The 14,336-nt window shown below is 40.0% G+C and overlaps 1 protein-coding gene across 21 annotated transcripts in view; it reads left to right on the top strand.

Moving 5' to 3' along the window:
- The window catches only part of DNAH6 (dynein axonemal heavy chain 6), a 192,113-nt gene that overhangs the window by 113,545 nt on the left and 64,232 nt on the right, over window positions 1-14,336 (top strand). For all 21 annotated transcript variants that reach the window (XR_005600162.1, XR_005600164.1, XR_005600163.1 and 18 more), the window contains 7 exons: window positions 216-383; window positions 1,065-1,300; window positions 3,378-3,639; window positions 4,436-4,559; window positions 5,146-5,342; window positions 5,780-5,983; window positions 7,536-7,661. Coding sequence is in view for 15 of the 21 variants with exons in the window: in XM_039543463.1 (XP_039399397.1) it covers window positions 216-383; window positions 1,065-1,300; window positions 3,378-3,639; window positions 4,436-4,559; window positions 5,146-5,342; window positions 5,780-5,983; window positions 7,536-7,661 (1,317 nt within the window). In the remaining 6 variants the exon portion in view is untranslated. The remainder of the gene's footprint in view (window positions 1-215; window positions 384-1,064; window positions 1,301-3,377; window positions 3,640-4,435; window positions 4,560-5,145; window positions 5,343-5,779; window positions 5,984-7,535; window positions 7,662-14,336) is intronic.

Below are 14,336 nucleotides of genomic sequence, written 5' to 3'. Positions count from 1 at the left end.
CATACTAACATAACATTTTTATTATAGCCACCCTTAAAATAAATTTATTATACAAATTATTTATAACATAATTTACAACTGATATAAAACTTACATTACATTGTGTTAAAATATATTTGTGCATAAGTTTATATTTTTATCATGTTAGAACTTTTTGGAAGTACCGTGTTTGGGAAAAGTATTTAGCTATATGAAATGTTTTTATTGGGCTGCAGGCTCGGGATCGAGTGAAGAATGGATTATCCAAACTATTAGAGACGAACGTGCTTGTAGATAAAATGAAATTAGATCTCTCAGCTTTAGAGCCAGTCCTTGTAGAGAAATCAGTGGACGTTGAGGCTTTGATGGAAAAATTAGCAGTGGATCAAGAAAATGCTGATCAGGTACAAAGAGTTATCTTATAATATTTATGAGATAGCATGTGTTACTGCTCAATAATTCATAGATACAGTAATGGGTTTAAAGATTAATAATTATGGGCTCTATGCTATCCTCTTTTATGTGACATACTGGGCAGCACAAGGGCCTAAAAGTGCAGAACTGAGCCTTGACAGGGATTGCAGAAAGGGAAAGGCAGTTAGACTGTGTCCTGCTTTTCTATAGTGTAGCTTCTACCAGTACAAACGTTTCTTCTGTGGATGCAGCAGAGTTTATGCAGACATTTTCCATGTTAGTTAATGCCGCTTCAAGAAGCCTTAACATCGCTTGTGCACTGCGTGACACACATCTCAGGGGTTATAGCTGCTGAGGTAAGGTCAGTAGCAATGCAGCCAGCGGTAGGCCAGAGCCTGAGGCCTATAGGATTTGGTCTGTCCTTGCAGATCCTTGGCCTTTGCTCCTCAAAAATAATGAGATTTTAGTATCTTTCACCAATTAATAACTTTCTATGTGTGTCAGGACTGGTGACGCTCCTCGATAATTCTGTTTTGCATACTTTATGTATAAAACCAAAAGTGCAGAAGTGAGTGTTAAGCAAACCCATTAAAGAAACAAGACAGAACAAGTTGAGCCATTTAAATCTTTGTTGCATTTTGAAAATATTTCACTGCACATTTAATTTTGAGGTTCGCCGTGTTGTTCAAGAAGATGAAGCTATTGCAAAAGTGAAAGCAGAAGAGACTCAGGCAATTGCTGATGATGCTCAACGGGATCTGGATGAAGCTCTCCCAGCTTTAGAGGCTGCAAACAAAGCTCTTGACTCTTTGGATAAAGCAGATATATCTGAAATTAGAGTTTTTACTAAGCCGCCAGATCTTGTCATGACTGTAATGGAAGCTATCTCCATTCTTTTAAATGCAAAGTAAGCCATTCAGAGCTATATAGTATTTTGTTTTAATTTATTTTAATCCATTATTTGTTAATCTTTTTCTTTGTTTTTTCTTTGATTTTTCTTCCGACCCTTCTCCTCCCAACTCTCCCTTAGTGAAATGTTTTGTATAATGGTACCTACTTCTACAGTAAATTCACATTTTAATAGGAAGAGTACACTAATGTGGAGAATATCTTTGGTTGGATCAGAGCATTGTCTCTTTGACAGCTGTAGTCACAACTGCTTAGCTTTGCTTTGTGGGTCTCTCACGCAAAACACCTTCTACACTTTTCTCAGAAAAATGGTATCATCATCCACCATGATATGGTGATTATATTTATGAAAAAGATTGGCCTGAACCAGAACCCTGAGTCAAAACACCCCTGAACTTTGGGGAACTTCAGATCTAGATTGGCATCTATAGTTCATAACTGGTCTCATTCTCTGTAGTGGGCTGGACTAAAACCGCATGTCAAACTTCTTGAACTTTTTCAAAGTTTCAGAACCAGTTCCAAATTTTGTGTCTTGGGTCCATCACTAATTTATAGTAACAGACCACATATATTCTTTGAAACCAGTTCTGAATGAGGAGAAGAAAGGAAGACTAAATTATAGGGTTACATTTAATTGTGCATGACATAATTTGTGTCTTTGATGCAAGCAATTATTTTATAAGAGTTTCCAAAATCCCTAAGGATAAAACTTGTCAGCTTTGATGTGCTTGGGTCAAATTCTAGTTTCTTGAAGCATAAAGTTGTATGCCTCAAGCAATGAAGCAATTAACGTCCAAAGAGGATGTAGAGATTTATTACATCAATAAGATATCATAACAAAACAAAACAATGAAAAGCCATATTTTAGATAATGATGCTAAAATATCTGACATGGTAAACAATCCACATTTCAAAAACTGAACATTCCACAGGTCAAATTCTCCCTTTTTACAGAATATTGGAGTATTTTTTACTTAAAGCATAAGTTCCACTGAGTTATTTACTCCTAACTATATGGATTTTTAAATCTTGACTATAAATAAAGTAGTTTTTCTTTAAATGAACCAAATGTATTATTTAATTTGAGATTGAGTTACTTTTTAGTAAGCCTCTTCTCACTTCTACTTTGAGAATTTCTCACTGAGCTCTTGGAAGCTGCTTTTTTTAACCATTAAGAGACTGGTCTTCTTATCATCTTTTGCTGATGAGTGTTTCCTAACAGATATCATGTCAGTGCAAAAGTCTCTTGGCCAGATCTTCAGTTGGTGTAAATTGGCATAGCTCCAGTGACCTCAGAGAAGCTACATTGATTCTCACCAGCTGAGGATCTGATTCTCTGAACTTCAAGTTGGTGGTGGATTCTCCATAAGTACCACATCCAAAATTTTTGACTAAGGTGACTTTGGATTTTCATGTGATCCAATCCAGTTTTTTTACAAGCTTGTGTACCAGGGAAGACTAGATTCCATGGTTTCAATGTGAAAAGAGTTTATTACCTTGACAAGACTAAACCATATAGGAAATTCACATGGTTGTTGGAGAGAGAAACAAAGGCCCAACTCTTTGGTTAAAAGATTGTCTCAGGAGATTAAAGTACAGATTCATACCTGTTGTGACTTGGCTGGAATTTCAGAGTCAGAAAGCCCATAGGGCCCATTCTACTAGAAAAGTAGCAGGTTTGGCAGCCTGCCTTTGTCTATAGATTATTTGAAATCCACAGAGGTGCTACCTGTAGTTCAGTTCACACTTTCACAAAGCATTAGTCTCTCAAGTCTAAGTGCCAATTTGGAGCAGCAGAGCTACAGTCTTCTTGTAATAGCACTTCTTAGCCTTCATTCGGAGGCCTAGCCCTTTGCTTACATGTGTCCTGCAGAGGAGATCTAGTCCATAGCACTTTTATGTTAATTACATGTGATATCGAAATGTAAATGCTGTTGCCATGTTTTTATCAAGCACTGGTTGTGGTCAAGCAAACCGTACAAAGCAAGAGGAAGTGGTCTGAAAAGTGCAAACTTATTTAAGATCATGTTCTCAGGGCATGTCTGTCTCAAATTGTTACTGTGGTTTTCTTTCAGGCCTGACTGGGCAGCAGCAAAACAGCTCCTTGGAGATTCCAATTTCCTCAAAAAACTTTTAGAATACGATAAAGAAAATATAAAGCCTCAAATATTGTTAAAGCTTCAGAAATATATAAATAACCCAGATTTTGTGCCTGAAAAAGTAGAGAAGGTGTCCAGGGCCTGTAGGTCAATGTGCATGTGGGTGAGAGCCATGGATTTATACTCTAGAGTCGTCAAAGAAGTTGAGCCAAAGAGGCAAAAGTTAAATGCTGCACAGGTGCGTGTTTATGTCTCTAAAGTCTTTTATTTGTTAGAATGATAACTTTGATATTATTAATTTTTTTTTACTGTGGTAATGCCTAGAAGTCCCAGTCATGGATCAGAATACACTGTGCTGGGCCTTGTACACAGACCAAAATTCAGTTCCTGCTCCAAGGAGCTTCTGATTTAAATAATAGAATTTTTTTCATCCAAAATTCTTCTTTTAACTCTTTGGGCCAAATCCAGCAGAAAGTAGCCTCCTGGGCTGCTGTCTTGCCCTGCTACAGAAGCTACTTCCAGTTCCAAGGGTGACGTATCCTCTCCCTACTGTCTGTAAATGCTGAATTAAGCATCAGATGGGCACTCCATTTGTGAGGCACATGGGGCAATCAGGTATTGTACATGACATTGTCGCCTAGTTCTTCCAAGACTGACTAAACACAAGTCATCGGGGGATGAATTTTCAAAGAGCTGTGGCCCAAGGGAGACTTTCCCCAGCCATTGGTCCTGTGCCAATGTCCAGCCAACCTGGTTACAGCAGAGACTAGAGGGTGTGACAGTTTCATATCCTACTCCCTAGAAAAATGGTGGCGGCTCTCCTTATGAAAATGCCATTTTATTAATAGGACAGAAATGTTCTGGTTTAAAGCCACATCTTTCAAAAAGACTCCTTATTCATATGTAGACACCTGAATAAGTGACCTGATTTTCACCAGTCCCCTGTACCTGTCACTGCCATTGACTTAAGCTCTTCTAAAAATCAGGCCACCAGGTTTGAAAGCCTTCACCTAAATGTGTCCTTATGTTCTTAGGCTGAGCTTGATGCTACTATGGCTACCCTTCGCGACAAGCAAAAGAAATTAAAACAGGTGGAGGATCAGATACAGGCATTACAAGACCAGTATGAAAGAAGCCTTGAAGAAAAAGAGAGCCTTGGTAAGTGATTTCTCTTGAAGTCGTTAAACAGTTAAGTTAGTCTTTCACTTTCATGCCTTCACTATACAGCTAGCTGGACCAGGGGAAACTAGCTAGCCCTGACCCAGACAGTCTCATACTATACACAATATAAACACAGTGGTATGGAAATTAATATGCACATCAGTAGGACTCCACTGAAAGGGTCAAACACATGATTTACTAGCACTCTGTCTCCCCAGTGCTTCTCTGGTCACACAGTACTGTGGTAAGGAGACACTATATCTGCTGCCAACAGTTAGGCTTGTTCCTTCAGGCAGCTTCAACCGGAGCAACCTGAGTCCAGTAGCAGGTGATGATAATATCACAGCAGAGGGTGTGCTGGGCGTTTGGCAAGGTCAAGATATGGGTTCATGGACCATAGTCTGTCCTGAAGTACCCAATCAATAGGCCAAAAAGAAGTTTGCCAGGAAGCCACTGTAGAAGTTAAGGCTGGAAGAAAGGGTATGGGCAGAGGGAGGCTAAAATAGAAAGCAAGGGAAAAGATTATTAGGAAAAATTGAGTTTTTAATACTAATCACAGTCCAATCATGTTATAACTGTTTAGCAAGGACCATGGCACTTACCCAGGCTCGCCTCACTAGAGCTGGAAAGCTTACAGCTGCATTAGGAGATGAACAAGTCCGGTGGGAAGAGAGCATCAGGAACTTTGAAGACGAGATTTCAAACATCATAGGGAATGTGTTCATAGCAGCTGCTTGTGTTGCCTATTATGGGGCTTTTACAGCACTTTATAGGCAACTGGTAAGTAAAAATAATCTCCCTTTTCTTTTTTCCCTCCATAATGTGGTGCTTGTGAAAGGTACCAAACGGGCATCACTGTAGAATTGCTCTAGCCTCTGAACAGGTACAATATGGACGGTGTCAGTCTAAGCATCCCCCACAACTGCATTAATGGTCCTCAGCCTTTCTGTCTGGAGTTCAGTTTAAATACATATTCAGCTATTAGTGACAATTGTGAAAGGTGTAGGATTATTGTTAGTACAAGACAGGGACCCCTGTCTATTCTGAAATGAACTAAAGACACTCACTTCTCGCCTCCTAAGCAATCAAGCAGCCATCCAATGATGATAACTTTTAATTACTACCAACTAGTGTCCAACAGGTTATTGTTACAATTCCCATGAAGTCATATAATCTCCTATGAATTTCTTTTTACAACTAATCTCTCTCTATCTCAGCTGATAGATTGCTGGATCAAGAAATGTCAGAATCTAGAGATTCCTATCAGTCCGGACTTCAGTCTTATAAACATTTTGGGAGATCCCTATGAAATTCGCCAGTGGAACACGGATGGGTTACCACGTGACTATGTGTCTACTGAGAATGGGATTCTTGTGACTCGAGGGCGACGCTGGCCACTGATGATTGACCCCCAGGATCAGGTGAGCGCTGATTGTTAACTGTACTGATGCAGCTCCCTTTCCAAAAATTCAGCTCCTCCGTAATTTTTTTTTGTACCGGACAGTTCTAACACTGACACCTTTTTCTTTGTTGGCTTGGGGCCAGATCCTCCGCTCATGCAAATCAACATACTTCAGTAGAGCTATAGTGACTAACGCCAGCTGAGCATCTGGCCCATACATTTTCAATATGAGATCTGTGATTAAAAATAAAAAACACGGTAGTGTTTCAGGTATTCCATGGACTGTAATTTAACAGTCTCATTCCAATCAAAATTGGAATAGGTTTAAAATAATTAATAGAGTACTATGAATCTTTATCAAGAGGTTACTAACTATAAATAACATGAAAATGATTGTGCAAAATGTGTGATATTAAAACCCTTCCACAATACGAAAACTATAAACTGTATTGCCAACAGAGGAAAAACAGGATTGTGTCCAATTTTCATTAAAGGCCCAGGGATGAGTGTCAAAGATGGTCAAAGCTATGAAAGGAGTTTCATAAAATGAAAGACTGTGAAGATTTATTATTATTTAACCTAAAAAGACGGAAAAAAACCCCTGCATATACCTGCCTCACAACTGGTGTTTATTTTATGCCATAACTTTCACCACATATTTTGGTGGTTTTCTGAATCCCCTTAATTGACCTAGTGCTAAGCGACCATTGAACCACAGCCAGTTTTGTTAGGACAGTTCCCTGCATTGTTCACTCCTTTCCCCTAAATTGTGATTACTGGAAGCGGTAGGTGAGCACAATGAAAGAATTTAGAATGAAAAACCTTTTTCAATTTAATTTTTACATTTAAAACATTACAAGTATAAATCTACTATTAATTATTTTAGGGTCCAATCATGTCTGTGTGGATATTCCTTCCTTCTTCACTCAACCCTGCAGCACCACCCTTTCCTCTTCCCTAGACATTATACAGGTCTCTCTTCATGGCCCGGTGTCCTTGTTGGAGGAGAGGGGCTGCTGACTGAATGGGCCAGGTCGTATGGGTGGGTCAGGTGACCACAGGGATTGCTCCTTCCTAGTGCACAACTCATCCTAAAGGAGATGAATGGGAGGCCAATCCCGCCTCTCCACATCAGCCTTCAGTGCACCAGGAAGAGTAATCTACCACGCAGTGCGTATAATCCCACTGGAAGCTGGCCCTCTGATATACGGTCCCTCATAGAGCTTCGCTTGGTGTGGTACTGCCTCACACTACTCCCCAAAATGATTCTATGCCTTGAATGGCACAGTCTGGACCTATAAAGGCCAATAAAATACTAGCAGTACCAGCACAGTTGAATATCACACCATGCAGTGTAAAAGCCTTAGATATTACAGATACAAGCAAAAACCTTATTTTCTGGTGATGCTTCTCAGGAGTAAAGAGTTAGTGCAATTAATTTACTTTTCCCAAGCAAAGCAGTGGTCTTAAGAATTGCACTTCTGAATATCGAGGCAAACATGCTAATTAACCTTCTGGTCAAATGTGACATTTAGCCAACCTTAGTGATTACTCTCTTGTTTCCTACATAGGCAAATCGGTGGATAAGAAACAAAGAAATGAAATCTGGTTTAAAGATAATTAAACTTACAGATGCTGGTTTCCTGCGTACTCTTGAGAATGCTATTAGATTGGGTTTACCTGTTCTTCTAGAAGAGGTATGTATCTTTTATCCATAAACTTAAATTATTATCATTGTATTTCTCTCTCTTTTAATATGTTGGAATTAGTAGGAACATCGTAATCAAAATTTTCATTTATGAACTTCAGTTTTTTCTGGCCACAAAATCCCAGAACCACTGCATAACATTTTCTACATTTTAGCTATATTATTTTTTCCAGAGAAATGTTAGCTAAAAATAACTGTTCAGTAAATATGGTCATTCAAAAAGCAAAACAAAAGGTCTCTGTAATTCACAAAAAACTCCAGGAGAAATTCATTGTATAAGACGATAATCTAAAATATACATTATAGAGTCACAGGTTTTTGCTTTGTTTTTTTCTTGAGAAACCTGCCTCTCATTTGAATTTTAATGTGGGTGATATGCTGCCAGAGGAGATTTTTTAATCAGACAATTTGTTTTTGAAACATTGAAAAAAGTGTTCTTACTTTCTGAAAAATCTACTAATGCTTTTTGTAATTTTGTATCTCTAAATGGCTTGGTGTACAAACATCACATCGATGTTATTTGTTAGCCCTGGAAGAGAGGGCCAGATTCTCTGTCCTACTGTGCTCTTGGAGTGCAAAGCAGTCTTAAATTTGGCCTAAGAGAAATGGTCTGAAGTAAATAGGATGAAATTCAATAAGGACAAATGCAAAGTGCTCCACTTAGGAAGGAACAATCAGTTGTACACATACTAAATGGGCAATAACTGCCTAGGAAGGAGTACTGCGGAAAGGGATCTGAGTGTCATAGTGGACCACAAGCTAAATATGAGTGAACAGTGTAACACTATTGCTAAAAAAAGCAAACATCATTCTGGGATGTATTAGCAGAAGTGTTCTAAGCAAGACACGAGAAGTAATTCTTCCGCTCTACTCCGCAATGATTAGGCCTCAACTGGAGTATTGTGTCCAGTTCTGGGCGCCACATTTCAGGAAGGATGTGGAGAAATTGGAGAAAGTCCAGAGAAGAGCGATGAAAATGATTAAAGGTCTAGAAAACATGACCTATGAGGGAAGATTGAAAAAATTGGGTTGTTTAGTCTGGAAAAGAGAAGACTGAGAGGGGACATAACAGTTTTCAAATATATAAAAGGTTGTTACAAGAAGGAGGGAGAAAAATTGTTTTTCTTAACCTCTGGTGATAGGACAAGAAGCAGTGGGCTTAAATTGCAGCAAGGGAGGTTTAGTTTGGACATTATGAAAAACTTCCTAACTTTCAGAGTGTTTAAGCACTGGAATAAATTGCCTAGGGAGGTTGTGGAATCTCCATCATTGGAGATTTTTAAGAGCAGGTTAGACAAACCCCTGTCAGGGATGGTCTAGATAGATAATACTTAGTCCTGCCATGAGGCAGGGGACTGGACTAGATGACCTCTCAAGGTCCCTTCCAGTCCTATGATTCTAAGTGGCCAAATGGGGATTCCCCTGGCAGAGGGGAATTCCTGAGGTCGATTTAATATATGTTGGGGGTGAGCATGGTAGTTCCTGGGATCATGTGACTCCCAGAGGTGATGTAATGCTACCGTTTCTCACAACTCCCTCCTCTAGGGTCCTGTGGTTGGTGTAGCTGAGCCAGGCTTGAGGATTACATACGTAGTACAAGTCTGTTGTTTATTAGGCTAAATGCAAAATTTTTAAGTTATTTCCTATGGAAATTTGAATCTTTGAGGGTTTTAAGGAGAAATTTGGAGGAGGATAAATGAGGTAGCTCTATGGATATTTAAGGGGAGCTCCTCCCAAGGCATCACGAGAGAAAGCATGAAGGTGCTTTTTTTAGAATTTAACAAGTGGGCAATGGAGGCTGGTAACGTGAGGTAATTGGAGGTGAGAGTCGACATCTTGATAGAGAATGAGTGATAAGTTGGGGGGATAGGCTGTAGAGGCCCTCGAAAGTGAAGACAAACAGTTTGTGTTTGATGCAATAGAGAAAGAGAAGCCAGTGGAGGAAAACAAAGAGTGGGGTGACATAGTCAAAGTGACATGCTAGAAAAATGATCTTTGCAGCATCCTTCTGAATAGATATGAGCAGGACAAGATTGCATTTGTCAAGGCCAAAGAAAAGGATGTTGCAGTATTCAAGATGTGAGATGATGAGAGCCTGGATGAGGGTCTTAGCTGTATGGATGGATAGGAAAGGCCATATCTTAGAGATGTTATGCAGAAAGAATCTGAAAGATTGAGATATAACCTGTATGTGCAGACCTAGAGAGAGGACCAACTTGAAGATGGCAGCCAGGTAATGGGCCTGAATGACAGGCAGGATGGTGTTGCCCACAGTTCGCAAAAAAAGGAGATAAGGCAGTGAGCATTTGGAGAAAGATTCAGAACTCTGTTTTCGCCATGTTGAGCTTGACCTGATGGTTAGACATCCAGGAGATGTCAGAAACACACTTCTTCAAGTGATGGTCCCCAAGTGCATGGATACGTGTGTGCCCCATGCACCTGAGTTTGTAATTTTTTAGTAAGCAGTGTCCGTTGGTCCACACATGTGCTGTAACTGTCCTCATGCTCTGAACATAGTGTGTAAGGGATGGTGCAGACCAACACCTCTCCAGTTCTTTCTTATCACTGCATGGTCTGAGTCGGAGTTCATACAGGTAGTCATATGGCACAAGGCATCTGGACCCTTCGAGAGTCCAGAATGCATATCAATTTACTAGATCTCAGGGCAGTCCATCAAGTCTGTAATGCATTCCTTCCACTCATCCAATCCTGACATGTTCAAATAATGTCAACATAACAATAAAGACAACATAACAACTGTCTTATATATAAACAAGTAGTGGGGAATGAGATCCCTTCCTTTTTGTATAGCGTCAGTTAACATCTGGAATCGGTGAAACCACCATCACATAACCCTTTCAGCAGCATGTTTACTAGGGGTTCAGAACTCCCTAGTGGACAGTCTCAGCAGATATTTTTCCATGGACCACAAATGGGAGATTCACAATTTAGTTCTCAACAAGGTCTTCACCCAATGGGCAATGCTGTCCTGGGACTTTTTTGCCTCACATGTGAACAAGAAACTTCCTCTACACTGCCTAGGCAAGGGCTCAAAGGGAGATACACTCCAGCTATCACAGAAGGATTACCTGAGGTGGTATGCCTTCCCTCCCATTGCATTAATACTACAAGCCCCATGGAAAATCCATTGAGACAGAGCTCAAGTCATCCTCATTGTGCCTGAGTGGCCAAGACAGTTATGGTTTACAAGATCTACTGAAGCTCTCAGCTCAGCTGCCCATAAACGTCTGCCCATTTCTGGACCTTCTAACACAACACCAGGGCACTTTCAAGCACCCCAATCAGGAACCACTGCAGCCTGGTATTTGGATGGTCGCTGGATGTAAGAGCGCTTGTGTTCCAGAGTGATGCAATTCAACCTTAATCAAAGTAGGAAAGACTCTACTAGGATATGTTATTCAGCTTAGAAGAAGGTGTTTCTCCTCTTGGACTCAACAATACATTATCTCCAGAATCTGCTGGGTTCCCTGCTATCCTGGAATATTTACCCGTACGTCTTTGGATATCTAATTTAGTTCTCTTCAGGTTCATTTATCAGCAATCGGTGCTTTTCATCCTCCTGTTGATAACCACATGATCTTCATTCACCCTGTCAAACTAGATTTTTGAAGGGCCTTCTTTGACCCTTTCCACCACTGGTGAAGTTCGCACCCCAGTGGGACTTCAATTTTGTTTTTTCATCTCTCAGCAGACCTCCCTTTGAACCTCGAGCCACATGCTCTGTGGTCCATCTGACTATGAAAGTGGCCTTTCTAATCATTGTAATATTAGTTAGACAAGTCAGCTAGCTGAAAGCATGCATGGTGGAACCGAGTTTCATAAGAGTCAAACCATCCACTTATTGGTATTTTTTCTAAAACCACATGCCTCTCAGATGAAGAGAGGAGACTGCATTTGCTGGATGTCTGAAGGACACTGGCCACTTGATCTCTATTTCATCCTTCTGTGAAAGTGGCCTTCACAGTGGCAATAACATCAGCCAGGAGAGCTGTTAAGCACTGTTAGCCAAACTACCTTATTATACCGTCTTTCATAAGGATGAAGTTTCTATGAAATCTCACCCTAAATTTTTACCAAAGGTGGTTCCAGAATTTCAATTAAATCTATTCACATTGCTTTTGTTTTCCCTAAGCCACATGCAGAGCATATAAAGCAGAGCAAAAGCTGCATTAGTTGGATGTAAGCAGAGTTCTTTCGTTCTATCTTGACAGAACTGCACACTTCAGAAAGTCTCCTAAACTGTTTGTAGCATATAGAGGAAAGGACCAAAGGTGAAACTATCTCAGAGCAAACGATCTTTAATTGGATTTCCACATGTGTCACATTTTGTTATCAGGTGATTGGAAAGACTCTATCTGTCAAAATAACGGGTCATTTGATGAGAGCTTGGTCCACTGTGATGTCCGCTCTCAGGACATTTGTAAGGCAACAGCCTGGTCTTCCATCCACACATTCACTCAGCAGCACACAATTGTACAGGCTTTCGGAGACAATGCAAAATATGGCAGAATTGTGCTGCACTGTTCAACAACTCCTGGTACCCACCTCCAGCAAGGTCACTGCTTGTTGAGGGGGTGGGGGAGAGGTCATCAACAATAAAATATATGTATACAGCTCATCATTAGAAGTAGAAATAGTTACTTGCCTGCACAGGAACTGGTGTTCTTCCAGATGTGTGGTCTGTATACATATTCTATGACCCAACCCCCAGCCCCGCTACTCAATCTTTGACAGTGGGCTCTGTAGGTGGCAAAAGAACTGGTTTGTGGTTGAGGCAGCCCCTCCCTTTATGCCCTCAGTTGATGGTGTGAGGATGTGCAGTGGATGTGCGCACACCAACAGTGGAATATGAATACAGCGTACACATCTTGAAGAACACCATTTACTATATAAATAAGTAACCATTTCTTCCCATAACATCTGCACGATGAATTTCTGAACTGGCAACACTTTCAGTGCAACACCCTATTTTCAAAGAGAAGATTTTAATTTATATCCTCTGTCATTCTGTAGAAAGATGTCCATCAGCATTATACCTTCTGTCTGTTTGTGGCCAAAGCACAAGACAAAAGCTTTAGCACAGTCGGGATGTGTGTTTAATAGCTCATACACACAAAGTATGATAAAGCACTCAGAAAATCACCTGTTTGTTTCCTTTCATTCACAATGTGTACGAGCCAGGGTCTCAAAATAGTCTCTGGATAGATAGTTAAAAGGTTTGTCAGGAAGGCATATACAACTTCTGTTAAACCAGATATTTTTTCCTATTCCATGTTATTCCATGTTCAACCAGAAGTTTATTGGGCTAGTTGCAGGCATAATTGGGTGACTAGATGATCACAGTGATCCCTTCTGGTCTTAAAATCATTGAATATCTAGCAGCCATGTTTTGGGCAAAGCTCAATAGTAAACTCCGAAGAAACTTGCAAAGCCACAACGTGGGTATAACTCCTTTGTCTTTCATAAAGCACTGTAAGATAGCTCTTCAGGTGTTTAATGCATTTCTCCCCACCCCCAAAAAGCCTCCATTTCCTAGCACCAGAGCATGGATTATTTATCTTTATACTCATCTTTTTATTTCCCTCTCTCTGAGAATCTTATTACTTGCCACATCCCTGAGTAAAGGGCCAGTGTACGTGTTAGCATGAAGGATGGGAAAATTGTTACCTTTTAAAAATCATTTTCCTTGATTAACATCTTCACTAGTCTGTCACACACACATTCAGACCTAAGTGAAGTTGAAGTTAGAATTTTACTGACATCTCAAACCTTGTTTGAGAAATTATTTATATGGATTTGGGAGTACATGATGAGGGGCCGGCCGAGTGAATAGGTTGCTAGGCAAAGAGCTCAGCTGCCTAAGGTGCCATTGCAGAGGGGTTAGTACTGAATAAAGGACTAGTGGAGATATTAATAACAGAAAGGAAATGATCATGTAATACATTTTCCATTCTGTCAACCCAGAGCTGATTATGCCCTAGGTAGGAACTCAGTGAGTTTAAACTCAGAACTTTTTGAGTAAAATATCCCTCCCTTGAGCGTAAGATTTTATTGTGCTTGAATAATTCAATACTGAGTTAATTTTTAAACTTCAGACTTGCTATAGACTTGTTACTAGGCCTGACTCAAACACACTTTTTTCCCCCTTTCACAAGCACTGAAATCACCCATGACAAAGTGTCTGTAGCTATAGCCCATGTATCATGACAGTGGTGTCACAGAACTGTAGATTATTCAGCAGGAATAACTGTCCAATTTGTGAGTTACCCAGCAATTTCTTTTAAAGTGACAGCAGCACATACAATTAATTGTTCACGGATATATTAAGCCTCAGTTATACTATTTTCATTTGGCCCACAGACAGATATTTCTTGAATCCCATAAGCATGTCAGAGAAGCTATTCCTAGTTCCTTTGGCCACAAGCTATGACTTTAAGCAGTCAGTACACATTGACTTGAGATCAAGGTTCTGATTTGAGTAGCTGTCAGGATCAGTAACTGCAGGGAAAAAAAAGATATGCATAAGTGAATTTCCACCAATGTGTCGTATGTTTCTCAGTTTTCAATACCAGAGTTAAAAATTCAATGCTGTATTCATTGGCATGATATATATGGCACTGGGATCTGATGATTCATGACTCCC

This window comes from Mauremys reevesii, linkage group 6 (assembly GCF_016161935.1).
Source record: "Mauremys reevesii isolate NIE-2019 linkage group 6, ASM1616193v1, whole genome shotgun sequence".
Classification (NCBI taxonomy): domain Eukaryota; kingdom Metazoa; phylum Chordata; order Testudines; family Geoemydidae; genus Mauremys; species Mauremys reevesii.
The sequence above is the reverse complement of the archived record's forward strand: the minus strand, read 5'-3'. Positions and strand labels throughout refer to the sequence as shown.